Here is a 26,520-nt window from a genome sequence, read left to right as displayed (position 1 = left end):
GCCATCAACAGGTCCTTTGAGAGATTGTTTTTCTGGAGGATTCTCAGAAAATATAACCTCTGCTGTGCTCTCATCAGGTCTTTGCTGTTTTCTCCCCAGGTTAGGTCATCTCTCAACTTCATTCCTAGAAATCAAAACACGTGACCTGTTCCACGCACTTCCCCTCAATAATGAGTGGCTGAATATTCAATTTACATTTCCTAAAGTCCACAATAATCTCTTTTGTTTTATTTATGTTAAGGAGTAAGTTGTTTTTCCTGCACCACTCCCCCAACTGCTCAACTTCCTTCCTATAGGCCGCCTCCCCCTCTCCAGCTGTGATTAAACCAACCACCCTTGTATCATCTACAAACATAATGATCTTATTACTGGGGTATTTGGGGGCACAGTCAGCTATATATATGAAAGCGGCTACCTCTTGTGTATTTATTATGTATTTATATTTATGCATGCATTTTGCACGCAACCTTCTCCTCTTCCACCCCCAATAAAACCCTCAATTCCCCCCCCCCCCGCAACACCCGCAACGCCCTGCGAGCCAAAAGCGCCCTGCGCGCTTTGCAAAAGACTTTCCCCTTTGCGCAGAGAAAGTTTCCATTTTCCTTTTCCTCCCCGGGAAAGAGGAAGTCCGGCTCGTACCACTTCTGGAAGGGGGGGACCTCCAAGAGTCATTCCCATCATTCCCACCACCCCCCTTTGCGGAGCCTGGGCGGGGGGCACCATAGTCCTTTGGAGACCCCTTGGAGACCCCGACCCTTCTAGCGCCTGCAGAGGGGCGCCAAAGAGAGCCCTTTTGTCCAGACCCCTCCCCCTCCCCTGGCTCCCCCCCCTCGCCAATGGTTTGATCCGGACCTCCCCGGAGAGTAGGAGGAGGCGCGCAGCCGGCGAGGTCGGGTTGGTTTGCAGCAGCGAGGAGCGCATCGGCCATGGCGTATCCTGGGCATCCCGGCGCCGGAGGTGGCTATTACCAGGGCCAGGTGAGCGAGGATGCAGGAATGGATGGACCAGGGGGGGGATGGGGAGCAAGGGCGGCCCTCGGAGGGTGGTGCACGCGGCCCGCAGGCCTGGGAAGAGCATTAGGCGGGGGGCGCCTCCCCTCCCCACATTCTTCCTCTTCACACTTTCGCTTTCCCCTTTCCCCTCCCCCGCTCTTCTCTCCCCCTCCCCCGCAGGGGTTGGGGAGAGGGGGCTAAATGGGGGGGGGGGAACTGGTCCGTAAATAGGGGTGGGAAGCGAGGATGGGGGCGCCAAGGGGAGGGAAAAGATCGTTGGCTGGTGGGTGGTCGACCTCGCAGGGCTCTCCCCCTCCTGGTTAAAATGTTTCAACGTTGCGTAATGTTGTGTTTTAATACATGCCACCATCGCGCTGCGTTCCATCCAGGCTCCTTTGCTTGTTTATTTCCTTAAAAAAATGGATACACCACTTTATTTTGCGGGTAGTGGTTTTTTTAAAAGGCTTCTTTAAATGCTAAAGCAGGGGTCAGCAAACTTTTTCAGCAGGGGGCCCTCAGACCTTGTGGGAGCCAGACTATATTTTTTTTTGGGGGGGGGGGATGAACGGATTCCTATGCCCCACAAATAACCCAGAGATGCATTTTAAATAAAAGCACACATTCTACTCATGTAAAAACACCAGGCAGGCCCCACAAATGACCCAGAGATGCATTTTAAATAAAAGCACACATTCTACTCATGTGAAAACACCAGGCAGGATCCACAAATAACACAGAGATGCATTTTAAATAAAAGGGCACATTCTACTCATGTAAAAACACGCTGATTCCCAGACCGCCCGTGGGCCGGATTGAGAAGGCGATTGAGTAGGCTCCAGCCCCCAGGACTTAGTTTACCTAAAGGTAAAGGCACCCCTGACCATTAGGTCCAGTCGTGGCCGACTCTGGGGTTGCGGCGCTCATCTCGCTTTATTGGCCGAGGGAGCCGGCGTACAGCTTCCAGGTCATGTGGCCAGCATGACTAAGCCGCTTCTGGCGAACCAGAGCAGCGCACGGAAACGCCGTTTACCTTCCCGCCAGAGTGGTACCTATTTATCTACTTGCACTTTGATGTGCTTTCCAACTGCTAGGTTCTCAGGAACAGGGACCGAGCATCAGGAGCTCACCCCGTTGCGGGGATTTGAACCGCCGACCTACTGATGGGCAAGTCCTAAGCTCTATGGTTTAACCCACAGTACCACCGACGTCCCCTTAGTTCATTATTATTATTATTATTATTATTAACCTCTCTTGCAAGCCTGACCTTCACTCTGCAGCCATTAGTTTTTCGTGTATAATCTTTGTGATTTTCCCGTTCTTCCATTTCTTAACTCTCAGCTCACCTCTAAGCCCCTTACGCAGCCACACCGGTTTCCTTAGATGCCTCCCACTTTTTGTTCTTCCTGGAATTGTCTGCAATTTGAGCCTTCAGTTTAAGAAACCTTTAAGAAACTCCCATCCATCTTGGATTCCATAATAATAATAATGATAATGATACCAGAGGTACTACTGTAATACTTTATTATTTATACCCTGCCCATCTGGCTGGGCTTCCCCAGCCACTCTGGGCGGCTTCCAACAGAACACTAAAATACAATAACCTATTAAACATTAAAAGCTTCCCTAAACAGGGCTGCCTTCAGACGTCTTCTAAAACTCTGGTAGTTGTTGTTCTCTTTGACACCTGGTGGGAGGGCGTTCCACAGGGCAGGCGCCACCACCGAGAAGGCCCTCTGCCTGGTTCCCTGTAAGTTTGCAACATTTGGGGCCTTCTCGTTCAGGGAGTGGGCAGTTGAGTGAAGCCTGTAGGATGGGGGAGACCCAACGGAGTTGTATAAAGTTAGGCATTTGGGGCCCATCCTATGAAGCTGAAATGTTGGCATGAAAACTACTCCATCAGTATTAATAGTGACACGGTCGATGGACCCAGCCTTTAATAAAATATTGCAGGGGGAAGCCCCGCCCTGTATAATTGATTTAGTGCATGCCCATCAACTTTTTTTGGGGGGAGCAACCCCCTTAAATATTTTATTTGGGGGCCAAAGACCCCTGGGCCCCTAGGACTTGGCTCCTACAGACCCAGGGCTCCATCAAAAGTCGCTTCTTTAATTAAATTGTCATCAGGAGAGCTCCTGTGAAGTCTCAAGTAAGCCCCGCTGTGTCGCCGTGGTCTACTCATAAGCAAGTCTGTGTAGGATGGCTCTGGGTCTAGCCCAGGGGTCAGCAACCTTTTTCAGCTGTGGGTTGGTCCGCTGTCCCTCAGACCTTGTGGGGGGCCAGACTATATTTTGGAGGAAAACAATATGAACGAATTCCTATGCCCCACAAATAACCCAGAGATACATTTTAAATAAAAGCACACATTCTACTAATGTGAAAACACCGGGCAGGCCCCACAAATAACCCAGTGATGCATTCTAAATAAAAGCACACATTCTTCTCATGTAAAAACACACAGATTCCCGGACCGTCCGCAGGCCGGATTTAGAAGGCGATTGGGCCGCATCCGACCCCCGGGCCTTAGGTTGCCTACCCATGGTCTAGTCCTACTGTTAGACAAAATGAGGCAGCGCCTAAGGGAGAAGATTTTGAAAGGCAATTAGTGTCAGCTCGTTAATGTATTATTTTTATTGTACATAGTTTTGCTCCCAGGGGGAAATGGGTGTGGGGTGCCCACATAACGGCTTGCCCTGAGCGCTTTGGACCTTGACACAGGGCAGGGCAGTTCACACAACCTCTGAGGATGGACTTTTGATGTTGCGGCTTCTGCAAAGGCTCCAAAGGGCAAGGAACATCTGCCTGCTTGCAGCCAGCTGGTTGCGCTGCGATTGTCACAAGGGATCAAGGTTGTTTTCCCCCCATCTTCCGCGTGCAGCGGAACTCGAACCCGCTTCCCGCTGATCAGGTTGCAAAACAGGCTACTGGACGAGTGAGAGACAGTGGCTCGCCTGTGACGTTCGCCAGCGAGCTTTTCGTGGCTGCGTGGGGACCTTCATCCATGTCTCCCTGAGCTCAAGTCAAACACTCAAACCATTAGGCCACGCTTCCTTTTTTGGGGAGGAGGGCGAGGAAAGGGAAGATAAATGGCCTCTTCCTGCAGCTTGGCTCTAAAAAGCCCCAAGCAAGGAGCGGGAAAAGCTCATCTGAGACTCTGCCGCCGGAATAATTACCGGGCGTAATGTGTTTGTTTTCCACGATGCTCTTGAACAGAAATGGATGCTTCCATTTGCCTTTCTGCTCCCTTGGGTGACGCTTGAACTCTGCGTTGCAAAACCTCACCTACCTTCTAGAAGAAAACCACCAAGCTTGGTCGGTAGAATCATCAGCCTCTCTAAAAGGCTGGATATTTAAAATGAAGCCCCACAAACACCTGTAAATATTGTACATTTGTCATCGTTCCCTTCAGGCTTCACGTTCAGGTATTCATATCTATTTTAATCCAGATTATATATGTTTTGTTTTTTAAAAAATACAGGTTTAAACATTTGATAAGATGTACAGATCAACAACAAGAAGAAAACACTGTAACTGCGGTTGAGTAGAATACTTTCCAGCATCTTCAATATTAAAAAATAAATGTGGAGTGATAATGGCCCTTGGTTTACATTAGAGTGAAATTAGATCAGGAGCCATTAGCAAGAAAAATAACTTGATGAAAGAGAGAGAGGACTTTGAAATAGATTTGGGCTGGCTGAAAGATCCTCGCCCATGGCCAAAATGACAAATCCAGAATTTTTTTTTAAAAGTACTGTACTTTTCTGTGTATAAGACTAGGGTGTTTTTTTTTACGATAAAATAATGTAAAACAATTGGGGTCGTCTTATACAAGGGCAATCTCCTCCCCATTTTCTCAATGTTTAGCCCCCCAAAATAGTCTTATACACAGGGGCATGTTATACCCGGAAAAATACGGTATATTAAAACTAATCGACAACCCTGTGTCAAACACATTGAACTAAAGCTTGCCTTTCTATGTACAGTGGATGCTCGGGTTGCGAATGTGATCTGTGCGGGATGCACGTTCACAACCTGCAGCGTTCACAACCCGTGTCTGCGCATGTGCGGGTTGCGATTTGGTTCTTCTGCGCATGCGCAAAGCGCGATTTCGTGCTTCTGCGCATGCGCGACTGCCGAAACCTGGAAGTAACCCGTTCCGGTACTTCCGGGTTTTGGGAGTCCGCAACCTGAAAAAACGCGACCTGAAGCAGACGCAACCTGAGGTATGACTGTACAGTCATACCTTGGTTCTTGAACACCTTGGTGGGTGTACGTTTTGGCTCCCGAACACCGCAAACCTGGAATTAAGTGTTCTGGTTTGCGAACGTTCTTTGGAAGCCGAACGTCCAATGAGGCAGGAAGCTCCTGCAGCCAATCGGAAGCCGCGCTTTGGTTTCTGAACGTTTTCAGGTCGAACAGACTTCAGGAACGGATTATGTTTGAGAACCAAGGTACGGCTCTAATCCTCGTGGGGAGATCTGCCAAAGGTCAAGCGTTTTCAGATATCCTGGAGATGTTGAGTCAGAATACGCACCAAGCCACAGGACTCTGCGCCTGATCCCCAGGTCATAGGATCCAGTCACCAACCCCAACCTGTATAGGAGGAGAATCTTCCGCTGCGCCCATTTCAGAGATTTTTCCACACCCTTTGTAAACTAATGGAGGTGTGTGTGTGCTTATAACAAGCGCTCGATGGATGTTTACTCTCTGCAAACAAGGGCATTTCCGCGTCAAACGGCCCTGCCCAGCGACTCCAGTGTTTCTCACTTCTAGAAATTTGTGGGCCTGGGACTGGCCATGTGCAAACATTTTGCATTGTGCTCCGTTCTTTTGTTTCCCGGGTGGGCATGGGGTGAGGCGGGAGAGACTGACGGGAAAGTGCGGCAGAAGCTCAGTGACATTTCAAAAGGGAGAGTCCGACATTGTTCAGAGAAAGAGATCAGCTTCTGCAGTGTTAGAAATTCAGAAATATAAGCTCATTGTCAAATGGCACTTTAAAACTAGGTTACGGTCGCCACAACAGAACGTCAAAGCACCTTTTATTTTTCTTGCAATGTGCTTTACAGTGGTACCTCTGGTTACGAACTTAATTCGTTCCGGAGGTCCGTTCTGAATCTGAAACCGTTCTTATCCTGAGGCACGCTTTCGCTAATGGGATCTCGCACACACCTCTGGTGCACGATTTCCGTTCGCATCCTGGGGCAAAGTCCACAGCCAGGAGCGGCTGCTTCCGGGTAATAATAATAATAATAATAATAATAATAATAATAATAATTTATTTATACCCCGCCCATCTTGCTAGGTTTCCCCAGCCACTCTGGGTGGCTTCCAACAGAAAATTAAAATACAATAACCTGTTAAACATTAAAAGCTTCCCTAAACAGGGCTGCCTTCAGGTGTCTTCTAAAAGTCTGGTATAGTGGTACCTCGGGTTACATATGCTTCAGGTTACAGACTCCGCTAACCCAGAAATAATGCCTCGGGTTAAGAATTTTGCTTCAGGATGAGAACAGAAATTGCACGGCGGCAGCAGGAGGCCCCATTAGCTAAAGTGGTGCTTCAGGTTAAGAACAGTTTCAGATTAAGAACAGACCTCTGGAATGAATTAAGTACGTAACCAAAGGTACCACTGTAGTTGTTTTCCTCTTTGACATCTGCTGGGAGGGCATTCCACAGGGTGGGTGCCACCACCGAGAAGGCCCTCTGCCTGGTCCCCTGTAACCTCACTTCTCGCAATGAGGGAACCGCCAGAAGGCCCTTGGAGCTAGACCTCAGTGTCTGGGCAGAACGATGGGGGTGGAGACGCTCCTTAGAAATACTGGATCAAGGCCGTTTAGGGCTTTAAAGGTCAGCACCAACACTTTGAAGTGTGCTCGGAAATGTACTGGGTTAGCGGAGTTTGTAATCAGAAGCATTCATAAGCGGAGGTACCACTATTGTTGTTATTATTATTAATTTCATTTCTATGCCAATGTATTTTATTGGATAGGAAGAAATCTCACAGCACTTTAAAAGTGAATAAAGCATCAAATAAAATGATTCAAAATGAAAGTTTGAGCTTCGAGAAAAATATGTCACATACCTACTTAATTGGTAGAGCTGCCCCATAGCAGAAGGACTCTAGGAGGGAAGTGTGGTGTAGTGGTTAGAGTGTCGGACAAGGACCTGGGAGATCAGGGTTCAAATCCCCACTCGGTCCTGAAGCTCACTGGGTGACCTTGGAGTCAGTCGCAGCCTCTTCATCTACCTCACAGGGTTGTTGTACGGATTAGATGAGGTGGGGGGTGAACCATGGACTCCTTGGCTATAAAGGTGGGAGATAAATGCAATAAATTAGCTCCTCTGCTGACCTGATTAAGAAAGCTGGTGGGACCAGCCAGGTGGAGATGTCCGTCATCAACTTGTCACCCAGATTTCTCCACGTTTGCAATTGGACCCGCACCAGTTGCAAAGCACACCTGGCGCCTGGCTAATTTCTAACTGTGCTCCTGATATTTTTTATGGGCACTTGACCATGGAAGAAAATTAATGTTGGAAAGCAGGTGGTGTGAAGGGCTTTGGGCTGTTGGACTCAGACTGGTTTCAGCTTGCGTTCCATTGAAAACACATTGAACTAAAGCTCGCCTTTCTATGTATGGTCGTACCTTGGTTCACAAACGCCTTAGTACGTGTACGTTTTGGCTCCCGAACGCCGCCAACCCGGTAGTAAGTGTTCCGGTTTGCCAACGTTCTTTGGAAGCCAATATTCGACAAGGCTTCCATTTGGCTGCATGAAGCTCCTGCAGCCAATCGGAAGCTGCGCTTTGGTTTCTGAATGTTTTTGGGAGTTGAGTGGACTTCTGGAACGGATGACGTTCAACAACCAAGGTACGGCTGTAATCCTCATGGGGAGATCTGTCGAAGGGGATGAGTTAGTTGCAGCCTCTGAGCCCCATCAGTTTCAGTAGGAATTAAGAGCAACTAACTGTCCAATCCTAGACCTTTTTACCTGGGGGTAAGTAAGCTTACAGGGACACGGGTGGCGCTGATCAGAAGGTCGGCGGTTCGAATCCCCGTGTTGGGGTGAGCTCCCGTTGCTCGGTCCCTGCTCCTGCCCACCTAGCAGTTCGAAAGCACACCAGTGCAAGTAGATAAATAGGTACCGCTCTGGCGGGAAGGTAAACGGCGTTTCCGTGCGCTGCTCTGGTTCGCCAGAAGCGCCTTAGTCATGCTGGCCACATGGCTCGGAAGCTGTACGCCGGCTCCTTCGGCCAATAAAGTGAGATGAGCGCCGCAACCCCAGAGTCGGCCACGACTGGACCTAATGGTCAGGGGTCCCTTTCCCTTTACCTAAGTAAGCTTACCTCCAGGTAAGTGGGTATAGGATTGTAGGTGCAGCCTGAAGAATGATTCAAAAGTGTGCCCTCCTTGGTCGTGAAAAAGTGCAATATGTTTTCCTGGTTCACAAGCATCACCGCCGCAGAATTATCCAAAGTGCCTTGGGAAACGCGACTTGAATTTGCGATTTACAGCAGCCCTTTGGCCGGACGACTTAAAACTGCAATTTGGTGTTTGGCGGACTCGAACTTGCAACATGTCCAGCTTTCGCTGTTGTCCTGTCGAAACTGCTTTTATGAGCATGGGGATTAAGAATAGGTTTTGCGTGTATTGAGATTGCCATTCCCAAGAAACGCTGCGGGGCCGGCTTTCGGGTAAACGTGCGTGCAAGATGGTGAAAATTCCTTGATTTAATTTCTTCCCATTTTTTTTTTATTTTTAGTATGGGAGTGCCCCCGGCGGACCTTCCTTTCCTGGCCAAGCGCAAGATCCTTTATATGGCTATTTTGCGGCAGTTGCTGGGCAGGTATGGCTCCACCCTCCCCACCCCCAAATTTACACAGCAAATATTAGACGCTTTTTTCCTCGCTGTCCCTTAATTCATCTGCAGCGGGGGCAAACACACCTTGTGTGTGATTTTGCCAGTGACATAGAATCCCAGGGGTGTGGAACCCTGAAAGCAGTCATGACGTTTTTATAGTTTTTTATTGGTTTTACATGAATTTATACATAATAACTACAGTGGTGCCTCGTAAGACGAAATTAATCCGTTCCGTGAGGCTCTTTGTATAGCGGTTTTTTCGTCTTGCGAAGCAAGCCCATTGACGGCTTAGCGGATTAGCGCTATTAGCGGATTAGCGGCTTTTAACGAACAGCTGTTAAGCGGCTTATCAGCGGAACAGCTGATAAGCGGCTTAGCGGCTTAGGAAAAGGGGGGGGAGCGAAAAAAAACCCGTGGGAACCCGCAAGATTTTTTCGTCTTGCGAAGCAACCCAACCCCATAGGGAAATTTGTTTAGCGAAGTGCCTCCAAAACGGAAAACCCTTTCGTCTAGCGGGTTTTCCGTCTTGCGAGGCGTTCGTCTTGCGGGGCACCACTGTATAACCATTCCGAAACATAATTCCCCCCCCCCCCGAACCTACGGACCTCCTCCCCTCCCTCCATGGGTTCCATTTTTCCTTTTTCCTTTACGAGTGTCATTGTATCCCTGCCAATGATCTTAATGTTCTACAGTGGTCTTTTAAGTATATTAAAAAGTTATTCCAATTATTATTATTATTATTATTATTATTATTATTATTATTACCAATTTATTCATTTATACCCCGTCCATCTGCATGGGTTTCCCAGCCACTCTGGGCGGCTTCCAATCAAGTGTTATAAACAATACAGCATCAAATATCAAAAACTTCCCTAAACAGGGCTGCCTTCAGATGCCTTTTAAAAATAGGATAGCTGCTTATTTCCTTGTCATTTGATGGGAGGGTGTTCCACAGGGCGGGCGCCACCACCGAGAAGGCCCTCTGCCTGGTTCCCTGTAACCTCACTTCTCGCAGCGAGGGAACCGCCAGAAGGCCCTCGGAGCTGGACCTCAGTGTTTGGGCTGAAGGATGGGGGTGGAGATCCTTTAGGGAAACTTGGTCTTCCTGGTTTCTGATCTTTCCCATCAATCTGACCATTTCTGCATATTCCATTAGCTTGGTGACTTCTGAAGTAATGCAGCTTAGTGTGACAGTTGCTGCAGCCAGTGCCCACATAGAAAAGGTAAAGGGACCCCTGACCATTAGGTCCAGTCGTGGCAGACTCCGGGGTTGCGGCGCTCATCTCGCTTTATTGGCCGAGGGAGCCGGCGTACAGCTTTCCGGTCATGTGGCCAACATGACTAAGCCACTTCTGGCGAACCAGAGCAGCGCACGGAATCACCGTTTACCTTCCCGCTGAAGTGGTACCTATTTATCTACTTGAACTTTGACGTGCTTTCGAACTGCTAGGTTGGCAGGAGCAGGGACCGAGCAATGGGAGCTCACCCCGTTGTGGGGATTCGAACCACCGACCTTCGGATCGGCAAGTCCTAGGCTCTGTGGTTTAACCCACAGCGTCACCCGCGTCCCTTAATGCCCCCATAGAGACCCCCAAAATGTAGGCAGATGCTGTATTGCAGCCCCTACTATAACTCTTTATTTTATAAGGCTCAGCAAACTGTCGTTGAATAGTGAGCCTACAAAAGGCGTCGGAAGTGGTTGACATATTGGGCTTTTGCTAAGAAGATCTGTGGCTGATTCAGCCATGACATGTTCTGACTGCATAGGAGCAGCTTGGATTTGTGGACTTTGAAGGGATCTCCAAGGATTTTAGTAGCCCAGTCCCCCTGCAGTGCAGGAACTTGCAAAAGCACTTCTGAGTTTTAAGGAAAAGCTCTTCTTCCTGCTGAAATGCAACCTTCAGTTTTTAATTCAGAACGCCAATCGTCTTGGAATGTGCAGAAATGGCGAAACTTACCGGAAGAATAAGAAACCAAGCTAACAAACTCTTTTATAAAACAATGGAAATGGTTTATTTGAATATTTACAGATGAATTGCAAACAGACAAAATCATTGGCGGGATTATTGTAATACTTTGCAGTTTCATAAGAGTTTATATTTAAAGCAGATAGTTAAACGAGCAAATTAAATGAATTGGGATATGCAGAAGATGGAATCGCAGAAAGAGGGGGAAGGAAGGAAGCCAGACTTTGAAATGTTAAAATGATAGTAAAATTAATGAAATCTATAAATTAGAAAAGTATAAATAATTTTTTTTAAAAAAATAAAAGAATGGCAACCATCTTCCAGAGAAGACTCATTGTTGAAACGGCTAGTCTGGAGTAGGGACCGCATTAAAGAAAAGAAGTACCCAGCCTCTGCCTGGTTTTTCCCCTTATACTGTGACTTCTTCTGTACTAGGCTGTCAGGTTAAACCTGTCAGTCAAAACCAAAAACCTCCATGACTTACTTAGAGCAAAAAAGATCTGTCGATTACTCTGATGGTCCAGTAGATCACCCCCATGCTTCTATTTCACTGTTATTCCCCCTCCACTACACCTACAAGCTCATGTCAATTCCGATAAGGCTGCTTGCATGCTATCTGACTCACCAGTATATTTTTTAATTGACCACAAATGTCCTTTGGGGGCGTATCAAAGAAAATATGCTTTCCTTCTACACAAACAAGCCTTAAGTCTCTAATGCGTCCCTCTCTTCCTCTTTCGTGGTTCCAAGGAGGAGACTAGAATATTTCAGATCTACTTTTAAGCAAACTGCACTCCCATGGGATGTCTGAACTTGGAGAACAGTCGTCTCTTTAAACCAGGCTTCCCCCAACACGGGGTCTTTTGGAAGTTGTTGGTCTCCAGCACTCTGCCCATTGGACATGCTGGCTGCTGGGAGTTGGGGTCTAACAGCACCTGGAAGTTGGTGAAGTCTGTGGCATCACAACAAACCAGAATAAGGAACCACAGTTTTACCCTGGCTTGTTCTTGCCAACCGTAGTTTAAGCAAACCACAGTTTCCCAAGTTCTGGCATAATGGGAAACTCTGGTTTGCTTCAACGTGAACTTTTCCGATCCTCTCTTTGCAGCCTCGAATGGGGACTTTTTGAGTTTTCATTGCATCCAAACTCCTCCCAAGGCTAGGGAACGTGAGTTTCAGAATGTAGACAGGGTGTGTGAGAGTTCTGATCACCTCTCTTAAATTATTTTATTTTTAGTTGCTTGAACAAGTTTCTGTCCTAACGCGTTTAGCGTGTCCTGCCCTGGGAAACGAAGCTATAAAAATGACTCATTTTTCCGCATCTATAGTTTGCATGTTTTAGGGAGACGCTCAAATTCTGGCCTCGTTTGAGGTCCTTTTAAATTTGGCACAACTGATGCTTGAATCATATAGAGCAGTCCGTTTCAGGGGCCTAACCTGGCCCCCGGTCGATTTAATCTGGGCCCCGCGGCAGTATATGTCCTGGGGATAAAATCCTTTTAAAAAGCTCAAAACTTTGGGGTACACTTCAATCAACAACTTCGTTCGGCCCTCACGCATGTTCACTTCTTCATAATATCTTGCCCTCTTTGAAAAAAGTTTGGGCACCCCTGAGTCTCAGAATCGTAGAGTTGGAAGGGAACCCGAGGGTGATCTAGCCCAACCCCCTGCAATGCAGGAATCTCAACTGAAGCATCCATGACAGGTGGCCATCCAACCTCTGCTTAAAAACTTCCAAGGGAGTCCACAATGAAGAGATTGTGTTTATAAAAATTACCGTATTTTTCGCTCCATAAGACGCACTTTTTTCCTCTTAAAAACTAAGGGGAAATGTCTGCGCTTCTTATGGAGCGAATGTGTGTTACCCGGCGGCTGAGGGGCTGGACTCAGGTTTCCCCCGCCAGCCCCAACAAGCTCCTGAGCAGCTCTGGGGTAGCCCGTGAAGCCTCCGCAGGACAGCGGGGAGCCTTCATCCCGCTGCCCTGCGGAGGCTTCGCGCGGCTATCCCTGGCTTTTGCGGGAGGTGGGGGAAGGGACAGAGCGAGGCTCTCTCACTTCCCCCACCTCCCGCAAAAGCCCCCAAGAGCCACGCTCCCTTTAAAGAGCCGCGTGGAGCGTGTGTGTGTGGCTCTTGGGGGCTTTTCCCCGAGGAGGGAGAAGGGCAGCCCATCACTTCTCCCTCCATGGAGAAAAGCCCACAAGCGCCGCATACGTGTTCCACATGGCTCATGAAAAGGAGCGCTGAGCAGAGCCTGGGATGCATTCAGGCCCTGCTCAGCGCTCCCTTCAAATAATATTTTTTTTCTTGAAGTTCCCCTCTAAAAACTAGGTGTGCCTTATGGAGCAAAAAATACGGTGGTATTCTCACAAATGGCACCCGTTTATTTGGAATGGCACCGATGGCATTTGAAGTGAAAACGTTGCCCATTATAGACGTACTGGGCCTCTATTGTTAAGACCAGTTGTGCACGTGAGTGAGACAGCAACAGCCTTTGGAACAATCTCCCCCTTTCGGCTACCGATTAGGAACTTGATCCTTCTTCGTCCCAAACTAGACACAGCTGTTTTTGTCCAAACAGGAAGGCAAATGTGTGCTTTCCTGCTTTGCATCAATAAGGATATCCTTGCAAAACATAAAAGCTCACTGGGAGCAAGGATCAGAAGCTCACAGAATCGTAGACACATTGTAGAGTTGGAAAGGGATGCCTAGACCTGTCTTTAGACCTGCTTCGAAGGCGGTTAGACTAGATCGGCGTTTCCCAAACTTGGGTTTGCAGCTGTTTGTTGGACTACAACTCCCATCATCCCTAGCTAGCAGTGGTCAAGGATGATGGGAGTTGTAGTCCAACAAGCAGCTGGAAGCCCAAGTTTGGGAAACGCCGATCTAGTCTAACCGCCTTCGAAGCAGGTCTAAAGACACCCAGGCAGATGCGAGAGTCCTTCACCTTTTGAGGCTGTCAGAAATATTTAGGCAGAATCTCCTTTTTTGGTAACTCAAATCCATTGGTTTGGGTCCTCCTTTCTGGAGCAACAGGAAACAAGCTTGCTCCATCTTCGCTGTGATGACAGCCCTTCAGATATTTGAAGATCGTTGACACCTTCTCAGTCTTAATAATTGCCAGGCAACAGGCGCCAGAAGTTCTGCTCTGCCCTCACTGGTCCTGGAAGGAGCCTTTTAAAAAGTCCCATACGCTCAGAGACTTTGTGCCTGTTCACTGGGGGAATAGGAAGCCCCGAACATCTATTTTTTAGATGTCCTTTTTATGAAGAGGCACGTAGTGAGACCATTGATCCCCTGCTGGTGAAGCTCACTGGCCTCCCGGAAAAGCGAAAAATTGACCTTTTCCTGTTAGGCAAAGCTCATAAGACGACCCGGATGGTCGCCAGATTCTGTGTACAGATCGGTAGGCGCAGACCATCTCCCGACCCAAACGAGTTTGTTAAGTAAATCCCCAAACTTGGTTCCATGGGTGATGCTGGGTCATCTCTCTGCGGCAGCTTAAAGTTTTAAGTGTCTATACGCTTCTCACATTTATAAATTTTTAATTTATCGTTGTACATTGTTTTAAATGTTTGTTTTCCTTCTGGGATTGGACCCCCAAGTGTGTTTAAGCTGGTCTCTGACTGTAATAAATTATCTACCACGTCTTCCAGGCAACAGAGGAAAAGGATGTGTGCAAGTTTGTTCTTGTCCTAGCCTGGTCATCTCTCTCCAGGACTGCCTGTTATCCCAGAGGTCTCCGTCGTTTTGAGAAATTGCATGTTCACAGTTAATTTAAAATGAAAAAACAAAACTGCATGCATATATAAAGGGGTACCCAGTCAACCAAGTGTTGTGAGCCCTGCCAATTTGAATAACTGGTGGTGTTTGATGAGGCCAGGAGGCTCATAAAACCACTTTATGTGGGACCTTCCTACTAACTTCACTTAATGAAACCAATATTGATGCGAGCCAACTCCTTACAGTAACCAACTAAAGGATGGAAATATGTATGTTTACATGTTACATGTTGTCTGTTATGTGTGTTGTCCGTTAAGTGTATGTGAGTCTGTTCCTCCTGTCTCTCATTTTAGAAATGTTTAAGGGGGTTTGTGTTTAAAATTGGCCACAACATCCACGGACTGCCTTTCTTAAGTGTGCATAGTTTAAAACCGCAAGCTTGCTTCAGATTTTAGTTTGAAGAAACCATGTTGGACCTGGTCAACTTAAACATGGCATGTTTTAACACTGGGAGCTGCCCAGAGTGGCTGGGGAAACTCAGCCAGATGGGCTGGATATAAATAATAAATTATTATTATAAATTATTATTATTATTGCAGAGATGGTCAGGTCTCAGGGAAAAAAGGCAGTAACCTTGGTGCGATGCTCTTTCTGTTTTCCACAGGACGGTCAAATAGATGCCGACGAGCTGCAGAGATGTCTCACCCAGTCAGGGATTGCAGGAGCCTATAAACGTAAGTTTGACCCAAACGGATCAGCTGGGCTGAGTCTTGTTGCAGCAAAAGCAACAAGACCCGGAACTGGTCGAAAAAGTTGCTACTTGCCCTCTTGCATTTTTTACGTGGGGCTACCTTTGAAGGTGACCCGGAATCTGCAATTAATCCAGAATGCGGCAGCTAGACTGGTGACTGGGAGCGGCCGCCAGGACCACAAAACTCCAGTCCTGAGAGATCTGCATTGGCTCCCAGTACGTTTCTGAGAACAATTCAAAGTGTTGGTGCTGACCTTGAAAGCCCTAAACAGCCTCGGTCCAGTATATCTGAAGGAGCGTCTCCACCCCCATCATTCTGCCCGGACACTGAGGTCCAGCTCCGAGGGCCTTCTGGCAGTTCCACCCCTGCGAGAAGTGAGGTTACAGGGAACCAGATGGAGGGCCTTCTCGGTGGTGGCGCCCGCCCTGTGGAACACCCTCCCTTCGGATGTGAAGGAAATAAGTAGCTATCCTATTTTTAAAAGACATCTGAAGGCAGCCCTGTTCAGGGAAGTTTTTAATATTTAACGCTGTATTGTTTTTAATACTTGATTGGGAGCCGCTCAGAGTGGCTGGGGAAACTCAGCCAGATGGGCGGGGTTTAAATAATAAATTATTATTATAAATTATTATAAAGCATCTCTTCCTATCCCTCTTTTAACATATCAAAATGTTTGAAGGAAAACTAATCTCGAGGAATTAATATGCTGTTCATACTTTTTCTCCTTGGAAACCACTCTTGGCTTGGGCGGGGGGCAAGAGAGAGAGAGGAAAAAAACCTTATTTTTTTTGTTGACTGCTTCTGTTTTTCTTTAAACAGCTTTCAACCTAGAGACCTGCAGGCTCATGATCTCCATGCTCGACGTATCCTTCACACATTTGGCTTTGACTTATAATATTTGAATTATTATAATTAATAATTCTCATTGCAATTATTACGTGTGCTTCTAGGTGGCTGAAACTATTATTACTATTATTTTACCCAGGGGGTGAGGGAGGTAAAAAATATGCTATTTAAGCTGTTGCTTTGAGGCCTTTCACACTTCCTGGATATGTGATCTGCAGACGCACAGTTCCCCTTACTTTTTAGGAGGGAAAAAGTGCGTCTTATGGAGCAAAAAATACGGTGATTAAACTAAATAGCTTTCACTTGCTTTGGAGTAAATGTGCAATTAATTGTTACTGCTTTGAATTTTCTTGTGCTTTTACTTTCCTAAGTGGGCCTTGCAAAGTGCTATTCTGAATATTGGTTTGGGGAGGGGAAGAGAGAAGGGGTCGCTGGGGATGAGTTTATGAAACAAGGGGAGAGTGGCCCCTCCAAAGTGTAGGGACACCCAACGAAAGGAGAGTGGCAGATGAAGATGATGGACTTTGCAGAACTGGCGAAGCTGACAGGAAAAATCCGAAAACAGCATGATCAGGTATTCCAAAAGGACTGGAGTAAATTTATACGATATCTGAAAGATTATTGTCAGCAATTAACATCACTAGCAGGGTTAGCTGAAGACTTGTACAGTGGACGCTCTGGTTGCGAACGTGATCCATGCGGGAGGCATGTTTGCAAGCCGCAGCGGCGCGTCTGCGCACGCATGGGTTGCAATTCGAGGCTTCTGTGCATGGGCAAAGCGCGGTTTAGCACTTCTCCGCATGCACAACCGCCGGAAGTAACACGTTCCGGTACTTCCGGGTTTTGGTGGTCCGAAAAAGGGACGCGGGTGGTGCTGTGAGTTAAACCACAGAGCCTAGGACTTGCTGATCAGAAGGTTGGCGGTTTGAATCCCTGCGACGGGGTGAGCTCCCGTTACTCAGTCCCTGCTCCTGCCAACCTAGCAGTTCAAAAGTACACCAGTGAAAGTAGATAAATAGGTACCACTCCAGCGGGAAGGTGAACGGCGTTTCCGTGCGCTGCTCTGGTTCGCCAGAAGCGGCTTAGTCATGCTGGCCACATGGCCTGGAAGCTGTAAAGTGAGATGAGCGCCGCAACCCCAGAGTCGGCCACGACTGGACCTAATGGTCAGGGGTCCCTTTACCTTTAACCCGAAAAACACAACCTGAAGTGTCTGTAACCCGAGGAATGACTGTAATGAGAAGCTCTCTACCATTATATATTTATTTAAATTGTGAGTTATTCTGCAATGAATGTAATTGGAATAGGAAAACGTACCAAATGCAATGATATAAAGGTTAATTTTGAAAGCCAGGAGGCAGGAGGGAAGCAAATCGATAGGCCAAGGAGGTAAAGTGGATAATAATGATGTGAATGTGTATTATTAAATGGAAAATAAACAAAACATTTACACACACACACACACACACACACAGTAGGGAAACCGTAGTTGATGTTTCTCAAGCACATGAAAGGATATTGATCCAGTTATTGACGTGAAGTGATCCTTAGCCGCTGCGCAGAGAGATATGTCTGGCACGATGGGCTTCAATGAGTTCAAAGAGCTCTGGGCCGTGCTGAATGGCTGGCGGCAACACTTCATGAGCGTCGACAGCGATCGCAGCGGCGCGGTCGATTCCCAGGAGCTGCAGAAGGCCTTGACGTCTATGGGTGAGTTTGGGAGACTTTGCGCCGGCTGGGAAACGGTTGCATTAGATCAGGCACCCCCAACCTTCGGCCCTCCAGATGTTTTGGACTACAATCCCCATCATCCCTGACCACTGGTCCTGCTAGCTAGGGATCATGGGAGTTGTAGGCCAAAACATCTGGAGGGCTGCAGGTTGGGGATGCCTGCGTTAGATGATCCTCTGTGTCCCGTCTAATTGTTCAGTTTTACAATTCCCACTCTCTCCTTTCCATCCAGGATTTCGGCTGAGTCCCCAAGCCATCAACGGCATTTGCAAGCGATACAGCACTCGTGGCAAGATCACGTTTGACGACTACATCGCCTGCTGCGTTAAGCTCAGAGCTCTCACTGGTATGAGGTTTTCTCAATGCATGACAACGGACTGATTTTGTTTCTTCAAATTTCTATTAATCAGACCAGGCTCCTTTCTGAGGTTAACCGCAGAAACGTTGAATTGCAGGTCTCTGTAACGCCATGGTTCTCCAAAGATGTAGCAGATAGAGGATGGCAAATGTGGCAGGAAGATTCAAGGACAATCAACGAAACATTTCAGTGTAGTGTAGTATAGTATCAAATTATTATTATTATTATTTGCTGAGTATGGGTAGATATATTTTCAAAATGAGAGCAAGCACATCAAAGGATTCTGAGGACAAGGCCACCTGTGATCCAGAATCGCTGGAGAACACTTCTGATTATTCTTCTACAGTTGTCCACGACATACCGTTGTGAAGGGGGATTTTAAACTCTGACAAATGTAGAAGATCAGAAAAGGGAAAGGCTTGTTTGCGTTGACGAGGAGAAGGGAGGTTGCTTGTCTCAAATTAGACCTAGCAGAAAAAGCAAGCTCACACCGCCCATTGACTTTGTATATCTACTTAAAATACATACGTAAGAGGCTCGTTTATAATTATAATTCCTGTTCTTGTTTTATACTTTCTGGGTGCCCCATGATCATATTATAAAGTACTTGCGTTCTGTGTTATAAATCGAACACTGCTAGGTGTTGTTTCGTTTTGCTTTTCTTGCCAAAAAACCGGTGTGACGCACGCAGGCAAATTTTTATTCAAAGTGTGGCCCAGAGAAAAAAGTTTGGGAACTTTTGAAGGCCCCCCAACCCCCGTCTATCCAGGGGTCCCACTGCCAAATTCCTCTTTGCTGTTAGGCGTCCTCTTGATTTTTTCTCAGCTCAAATCTCCCCTTCTCTAACTTGTCCAGTCTCACATTTGGGTCAGCAGAGACTTGCTCTTGGCTCCGTTCTGCGTCTCAACCCTTCAGGTTATTTAAAGAGTGCAATCAGATCCTTCTTTTCTCTTCATCAAAGGCTAAACATATCCAGTTCCGCCATATCCAGTATCGCTGGCTATCTCCCTTTCTCTTTCCCGAACTCCTTCACGTCTCAAAGTGCATTCCCCAGAACCGAACCCTACACTCCAGATGAACTCTTGAGTAGAACAGCAAACAATACAAGCAACACAAAGACTAGATAGCACTGCAATTCTTTCTTTTTTTCCAATTTTTTCAATTGATTTTCCACAGAAAGATTTTTTCAAAACAAACAAACATAGAGTTCCACCATAGTTAAATCATAACATTGTTAAGTGACTTCCTTGTAACCCCCTGGTTGGATTTCAGTGTGTATCATTTTAACGGTTTTCCAATACCTAAATTCTTAAAAGATTAACTTCATCATTTATCATCTTTCTTTCTAAACAGTTCATCTTTAAACATATTGATTCATCACTTTCTCCAATAGCACTGCAATTCTTACTGCATAATGTACATTATTTAGTACAGAAAAAAACAAAATTGTAAAACTTTTTTTCAGTGTTCATGGTGCCGAAGTAGTAAGTGAAGAACAACATAGGACAGTGATGCCGGATAATCTGACTGTTTTGCTGGAATCTTCTTCAGCACAACCCATAGATTCAAAAAATGCACAAGGAGCAGCGGTCATAAGGATATGTAACGAAACAGTCAGATTATCCTGGATCATCATGAACTCCTAGAAATTTTTTTACTGCTTAGCCCACAGGATAGCATCTATTACTTTGCTTCAACCAGAGACTTATTATACTTCTACGGACTTTCAAAGATTGACAGACGTCTGTTCATTCGCTTTCAAATATAGTAGAGAATTCACAAGTGTACACATTTTGTTTTTGTTGTACTAAATTCATGTACATCATGCAATAAGAATTGCAGTGCTATCTAGTAAACTGGTTTTCGTGTTGCTTGTATTGTTTGTTGTGCTAAGTTTGCGACACAGGGGTTTGTTGTTCTGAACTCTTGAGTAGGGCAGAGTAAGGTGGAAAGCCGTCCTGTGAAGCCGTCCTCCCACCCAAAAGGGTTGCTAACGAGAAGTTTTTGCCTGAAAATAAATCACAAAAAATGTGTTGTTTAATAGCAGGCTGGCGGGCAGCTATAGAGAGGGTGGGTGTGAGTTTCTGTGCCTGTCGTGGAATTCTACTCAATATTGATCCAGAGCAGATTCCAACGTATTGTTAGCAGAGTAAAAACTTAAACCTGTTGCAGGATTCCCAGAAAATAGACCAGAGGCAATGAATATTTGATCCAGCAGAGATTTACTGCTACTGAAGGCAAAGGAGAATAATGGGCACAAATCCAATACATTCAGGATTGGCACTGGTCCGTAAGAAATCCAGTTGCAGCAGACTTAACTTAAAATTGCAATAACTTATAATATGTCTAAAACCTTAACGCTAAGCATGCTATGTACAGAACACCACACCAGAAAGAGAGAGATATAGAAAAGAGTGAAACCCAGGCTCCTCCCGGCCTTATTATTATAGTCAGCATGACCTTGAGAGAAGAGATAACAGAACCAGTTCACGCCAGCTGGACCCAGCTTCTCTGAAGGAATAACCCAAACATCAGGAACCCTCTGCTTGCTTCTTTCACCCAGAGAACCTTCCAGAGCCCTCTTGAATTAAGTAGGATAGGAAAGATCTCCACACATCAGATCAATACTTTCTGCACTAAAAAATGCAAACTTCCCACTTGCATTCATCCCCCTGTGGCTTTTGTGTATCCTGGCTCCTGTCCTAACATGGTTTTTCCTGTGCTACATTTGCAGATAGTTTTCGGAGACGAGATGCAGCTCAGCAGGGAATGGTGAACTTCCAGTACGATGATGTAAGTGAGCTTCAAGTCCGTTTCCTGCTTAGAAGCGTAAGATTGTGTTCCCCCCTTGAACATTGCGATGAAGTTGCAGCAACTTATAAGCCGAGAGCTCCAGGCTTTGAACTCCTGGTCCTTCCTCCCAGGAGCTTGGGGACATTCTTTGCAGCTACAGAAATCTAGAAAACTGCCCTGTATGTAGTCAACGGGGGGGGGGGGTGAGGAACCTGTGGCCATCCAGGTGTTGCTGAACCCCAACTCTCATCAGCCTTGGCTTATCACGGCCAGTTGTTCCTAGACTACAACTCCCATCATTCCTGGCCATTTGCCATGCTCACTGGAGCTGATAGAAGAGTTGGGGTTCAGCTGCTGCAGTGGTTCTCAATGGTTGTGGCAGGAGAGGGAGGCAAATGTGGCAGGAAGAATCAAAGACAACCCAAGCAACATTTTAGCAGCTCGCTGCAGTATAGTATAGTGTCAAAATAATTCTGATGATTTGCAGAATAGTTAAGGTAAAGGTAAAGGGACCCCTGACCATTAGGTCCAGTCGCAGACGACTGGGGTTGCGGCACTCATCTCGCTTTACTGACCGAGGGAGCCGGCGTACAGCTTCCGGGTCATGTGGCCAGCATGACTAAGCCGCTTCTGGCGAACCAGAGCAGTGCACGGAAACACCGTTTACCTTCCCACTGGAGCGATACCTATTTATCTACTTGCACTTGGATGTTCTTTCGAACTGCTAGGTGGGCAGGAGCAGGGACCGAGCAACGGGAGCTCACCCCGTCGCGGGGATTCAAACCGCCAAGTCCTAGGCTCTGTGGTTTATCCGACAGTGCAACCCACGTCCCCTGATTTGCAGAATAGGGACAGATAATTTTCAGAGTGGAAGCAAGAGCGTCATCAGGCAATACTGAGGACAATCTTAGTGGCATTTTCCAGTGTACAATCGTACCTTGGATCTCAAATGCCTTGGCTCCTGAACGATCGAAACCCGGAAGTGATTTTTCAAGCTTTCGAACGTTCTTTGGATGTCTGACACGGGTTCCAAACATTTTGGAAGTCGAATGGAGTCCATTTGACCTTCCGGAACAGATTCCATTCTACTTCCAAGGTATGACTGCATTTCGAATCAATATAAAATCAAGTGTGGCGTGAGCAAATTCTTATTCTGAAAGCGTGGCCCAGAGTTAAAAGTTTGAGAACCGTTCATCTGGAGCAGGGGTCAGCAGACGTTTTCATCAGGGGGCCAGTCCACTGTCCCTCAGACCTTGTGGGGAGCCAGGCTATATTTTGAAGATGAAGAAATGAACGAATTCTTATGCCCGACAAATAACCCAGAGATGCACTTTAAATAAAAGAACGCATTCTACTCATGCAAAAACACACTGATTCCTGGACTGTCCGTGGGCCGGATTTAGAAGGCGATTGGGCTGGATCTGGCCCCCGGGCCTTAGTTTGCCTACCCATGATCTGGAGGATCAGAAGTTCTCCACTCCTCTACAGTGCAGTCCCTAATGCAGTTGGGTGGTGCCTTGTCCGCCTCCTTCCAGCATCTCCTGCAGTCCAGTTGGTACCCAACGTCTTGCTCTGCTTTCCTTTGGACCCCATTAGTGAGGCCAAGAGGGGAGTCTTGTCGTCTGGGCATCTCAGGACCTCCAGACACACTGGCCAGCCTGAGCCCCAGGAAGGTCACTTCGGTGCTGCAAACACAGTGGTTTGGCTTCACCCCCGGAGGCGGACTCCGTTGTCTCTCGAGACCGATGCATCTTGGCAAGCATCGTGCCACAGTTATTTCATGTACCGTATTTTTCGCTCTATAGGACGCACTGGCCCATAGGAGGGGGATAACAGGGGGGAAAATTCTCCCCCTCTCTGCACAGCAACACGAAGCCTCCGGAGCGCGGGGGGAGCTCTCCCTCTGCGCTTCAGAGGCTTCGCGTTGCTATCGCTGAAGCCAAGGAGCCTGCATTCGCTCCATAGGACACACACAAATTTCCCCTTAATTTTTGGAGGGGAAAAAGTGCGTCCTATAGAGCGAAAAATACAGTATTCACCGCATTTTTCGCTCTATAAGACGCACCAGACCACAAGAGGCACCTAGTTTTTGGAGGATAAAAAATATTTTGAATCTCAGAAGCCAGAACAGCAAGACGGATCGCTGCGCAGTGAAAGCAGCAATCCCTCTTGCTGTTTTGGCTTCTGTGATAGCTGCGTAGCCTGCATTCGCTCCATAAGACGCACACACGTTTCCCCTTACTTTTTAGGAGGGAAAAAGTGAGTCTTATAGAGCAAAAAATACGGTATATCCCACTTTTTCCACCAAGGAGCTACATGGTTCTCCCCCTCATCACTGAATACCCTCAACAACCCTGAGAGGTGGGTTAGGCTGAGGGCAGTGACTGACTCCCGAGGCCACCCAGTGAGGGATTGAACTCTGATCTCCCAGGTCCCAATCCGCCACCCTAACCACTACACCACAGGGGCTCTCTAGTGATGATAACGCGCGTCTCTCTTTCCCTTTCTGCAGTTCATTCAGTGTGTGATGAGCATCTAATTCAAGATGAAGGAAGAAACGGGCGAGCATGAGCCACATTCCAGTTTGTTTTTGCTTTGCACCAAAAAAAAAAAAAAAAGTTATCATGGCTGTGTAACTAAATAGTGGTATTTGCCTATTTTATAAATATTGATTTATATGCTTTTTATAGTTTTGATAACTAACAAAACACAATAAATCCTGTTTTGGAGTTGATTTGTCTAGCATATTTATAATTTTGCTTGATACGGACTTTTTAAAAAGTTGACTCTTTTTTTTTTTCCTTTTTACCATCTCTTCTTGTACTGTTTTTTAAACTATTCATATTGGAACATACTCTTTGTACCTGTGCCATATAGAGACCGGCCAGAGGAGAGGAATTGTGTGAAAGCAAATGCAGAAGGCGTCAGTAGAAGTTGCCTGCAAGTCTTGGAATAAAGCGATCAAGGTCTTGCTTTTGAAAAGGAATGTTCTGCTTGCCCTTCCGATATTTATCATGCAGGAAATATTCACTGATGATTAGTCCAGCTAATTGTGCCAAGCTGCATATTATGAATTAAAGAGTTTTCTGACTTAAGAGAGCGCTTAGGTCTTTCGGTCTTGCTTCCTGCTACCTTGTAAACATAAAACTTCCTCGTTTTCCTGTGCTAAAAAGCCATGCATAAAAAGTTACGATACAAGGCTATAGTCTCGTTAAGATTTGGGGGGGAACCTTGAATGAATGCCTTACATTCTTCTGTAGGAAAGGATTTTATTTCTCCACTCCACGGAAACACAACTTCTCTGTTGTGCTCCTTACTTCCCATGCGCTCGCAGCTTCATTAAAATGAAGTTATTTGCCGAACGTTGCTTGGAACACCTTATTTTGCTTAAATATTCTGGTTGCTTGTGCATGGAATGTGCTCATCCGCAATTATGCTAGGAAGCGGAGTATGGTAGCACTCTTATTTAACTGCAGGAAGTATTCTTTAATCTTGAATGGAGCAAAACATTTCTGCTTTTTAGGTGCCCAGTGAATTTTAGGTGCTGGAGAAGGGTTAAAATGGGCAGCCTTCTGCCTTTGACATCTGCATTGAGGAAGGAAGGAAGGAAGGAAGGAAGGAAGGAAGGAAGGAAGGAAGGAAGGAAAGGAAAGGAAGGAAAGGAAAGGAAAGGAAAGGAAAGGAAAGGAAAGGGAAGGGAAGGGAAGGGAAGGGAAGGGAAGGGAAGGGAAGGGAAGGGAAGGGAAGGGAAGGGAAGGGAAGGGGCTGGGTTAGCTACATTCTTAGAGCTTCAGATTTCTAGGTGTGATCTCTGGATTGGCAGCTGGGAACCCTGCAAAAATGTGAAAAATAATCCATGTTCTCGGTTGTGTGCTTAGTATGTTAGGCAACGCTAATTTACTCGATTACCTTTATCACAGCTTGGTGGTATAATCGAACAGCTTACGGTCAGGGAGTTAGTACCGAACAAAACTGGGAGTGCTGAGTAATGCCAGGAGTAGTTGCAATCAGGGAATCTGAAGTTCCAGTCTCCCTATCAACAAAAGATAATTCTAACCTGTTGGTATTCTGGCTGCTTCTTTCCCCGAAGCTGGAAAATAAAACGGTGATCATCACCTTCCAGGCAAGTGAATCTGTCTGCCCTAAATTTCCTGTTTGCATTTAAAAGATTCCGTGTCAAGATTTCAGGAACCACCCTGAGCAGGAATAGAGGAACGGAAACTCTGCTTTGCGAGAAATGGGTTCCACCTGCCTGAACGTATGAGAACTCAGTTCCTTTATGTTCCTTTAATTGCATTCAAACCTAACCACAAAGCAGTCATAGCTGGACTTTCTATATGTGTAAAATCCTTTGCTTCCTTGCTAGGAAGGAGCACAGAGGCTGATGAGCAGGTTGAGAAATGCTAGAATGTTTTATTTTGCTAGACAGATGCCGTGACTAACGCATGATACGGAAGTTAAGACTGTGCAGCTTTCTTTGGTAGTCTGAATCTAGTTTAGGCTGTTCTGAAACTACGTTGACCATGAATTATCCCAAGTAATGCCGTCTTGCATCAGTCTAGGTAAAATGTTGATCTGCCGCTGTTCAAAGTGTAAGAAGAAAAAAAATATAAAATGTTTGTACTGCATTATCTGTGCTACTATCAGTAATTATATTAATAAATTACAGTGAACAAAGTTTTGACAGTAACAAGCTATTCCGTTATCCCAGCCTTTGCAAAAACATGCAGTTCCTTGCAGAGATTTCCCAAAACCTCAAGATTGCATGAGCCGAATTTCTGTTGCATTTTTGAAGTGTGGTTTTTGATTTAAGAATGTAAGAACCTGCTGGGTGAGGCCAATGGTCCATAAAGTCCTGTTCTCAAAGAGGTGAGCCAGATGTCTTTTTGGGAAACCTGCAAGCAGAACATTGAGCACAAGGGTCTTCTCTTTTCATGTAGTTTCTGGCAACTGTTCAGCCTACGAACAGCCCAGCTTTCAGGTAACTGGGCTTGATTCTTTGGTACCTTGCAGAGTTGTCTACTTTCAGCTCAATGTGTCAAAAGTTGGGAAAGCCTCTAAGGCAGGGGTGTCCGAACTTTTTTCAAAGGGCCAGATTTGATGAAGAGAAGGGCCGTGAGGAGTAGACCTTTTTTTAGGACTGAAGTTGTTGAGGTTTTTTTAGATTCAGGTAGGTAGCTGTGTTGGTCTGACGCGGTCAATATATATATTAAAAAATTATATATATATATATTTGACTAAACTGCGGGAGGCGGTGGAAGACAGAAGTGCCTGGCGTGCTCTGGTCCATGGGGTCATGAAGAGTCAGACACGACTAAACAACACACATACACAAACACAAAATTGAAAAAATTAAAAACTGGAGCGGCTCTACATTTTTTAAATCTTTTATATATATTTCAAGCTTTTTTTAGGATTGAGGTTATTGAGGTATTTTTTAGATTTCCCCCCCAGGAAATAAACTGCCACAAGGGCCAGATTGAACCAACTGGCGGGCTGGAGTAG

The 26,520-nt window shown here is 46.3% G+C and overlaps 2 protein-coding genes across 3 annotated transcripts in view; both read left to right on the top strand.

Moving 5' to 3' along the window:
* BCDIN3D (BCDIN3 domain containing RNA methyltransferase) overlaps nt 1-26,520 on the top strand; it is a 243,403-nt gene that overhangs the window by 67,422 nt on the left and 149,461 nt on the right. The window lies entirely within an intron of this gene.
* Nucleotides 827-24,110, top strand: SRI (sorcin). Of its 2 annotated transcripts, XM_083704373.1 has the most exons (8): nt 827-977; nt 8,749-8,832; nt 15,200-15,269; nt 16,107-16,150; nt 17,696-17,843; nt 18,097-18,210; nt 20,957-21,015; nt 23,528-24,110. In XM_083704373.1, exons 1-8 carry the CDS (start codon nt 927-929, stop codon nt 23,552-23,554), a joined length of 597 nt encoding a protein of 198 aa, XP_083560499.1. In that variant the 5' UTR covers nt 827-926; the 3' UTR covers nt 23,555-24,110. The 2 variants fall into 2 exon arrangements, with proteins under 2 accessions (XP_083560499.1, XP_083560500.1); XM_083704374.1 differs by lacking the exon at nt 8,749-8,832 and having other exon boundaries at nt 849-977.

The sequence above is a fragment of the Podarcis gaigeae genome, assembly GCF_964106915.1.
Source record: "Podarcis gaigeae genome assembly, chromosome: 12".
Lineage (NCBI taxonomy): Eukaryota > Metazoa > Chordata > Lepidosauria > Squamata > Lacertidae > Podarcis > Podarcis gaigeae.
Note: the sequence above shows the minus strand (reverse complement) of the source record. Positions and strands in the feature narration are given on the sequence as shown.

Bases quoted from the DNA above. Each gene is read 5' to 3' on its own strand.
- SRI (XM_083704373.1), top strand. From the start codon at position 927: ATGGCGTATCCTGGGCATCCCGGCGCCGGAGGTGGCTATTACCAGGGC. The intron at 16,151-17,695 runs GTATCCTTCACA...GCCGCTGCGCAG, and splicing joins TCATGATCTCCATGCTCGAC to AGAGATATGTCTGGCACGAT. The intron at 17,844-18,096 runs GTGAGTTTGGGA...CTTTCCATCCAG, and splicing joins GAAGGCCTTGACGTCTATGG to GATTTCGGCTGAGTCCCCAA.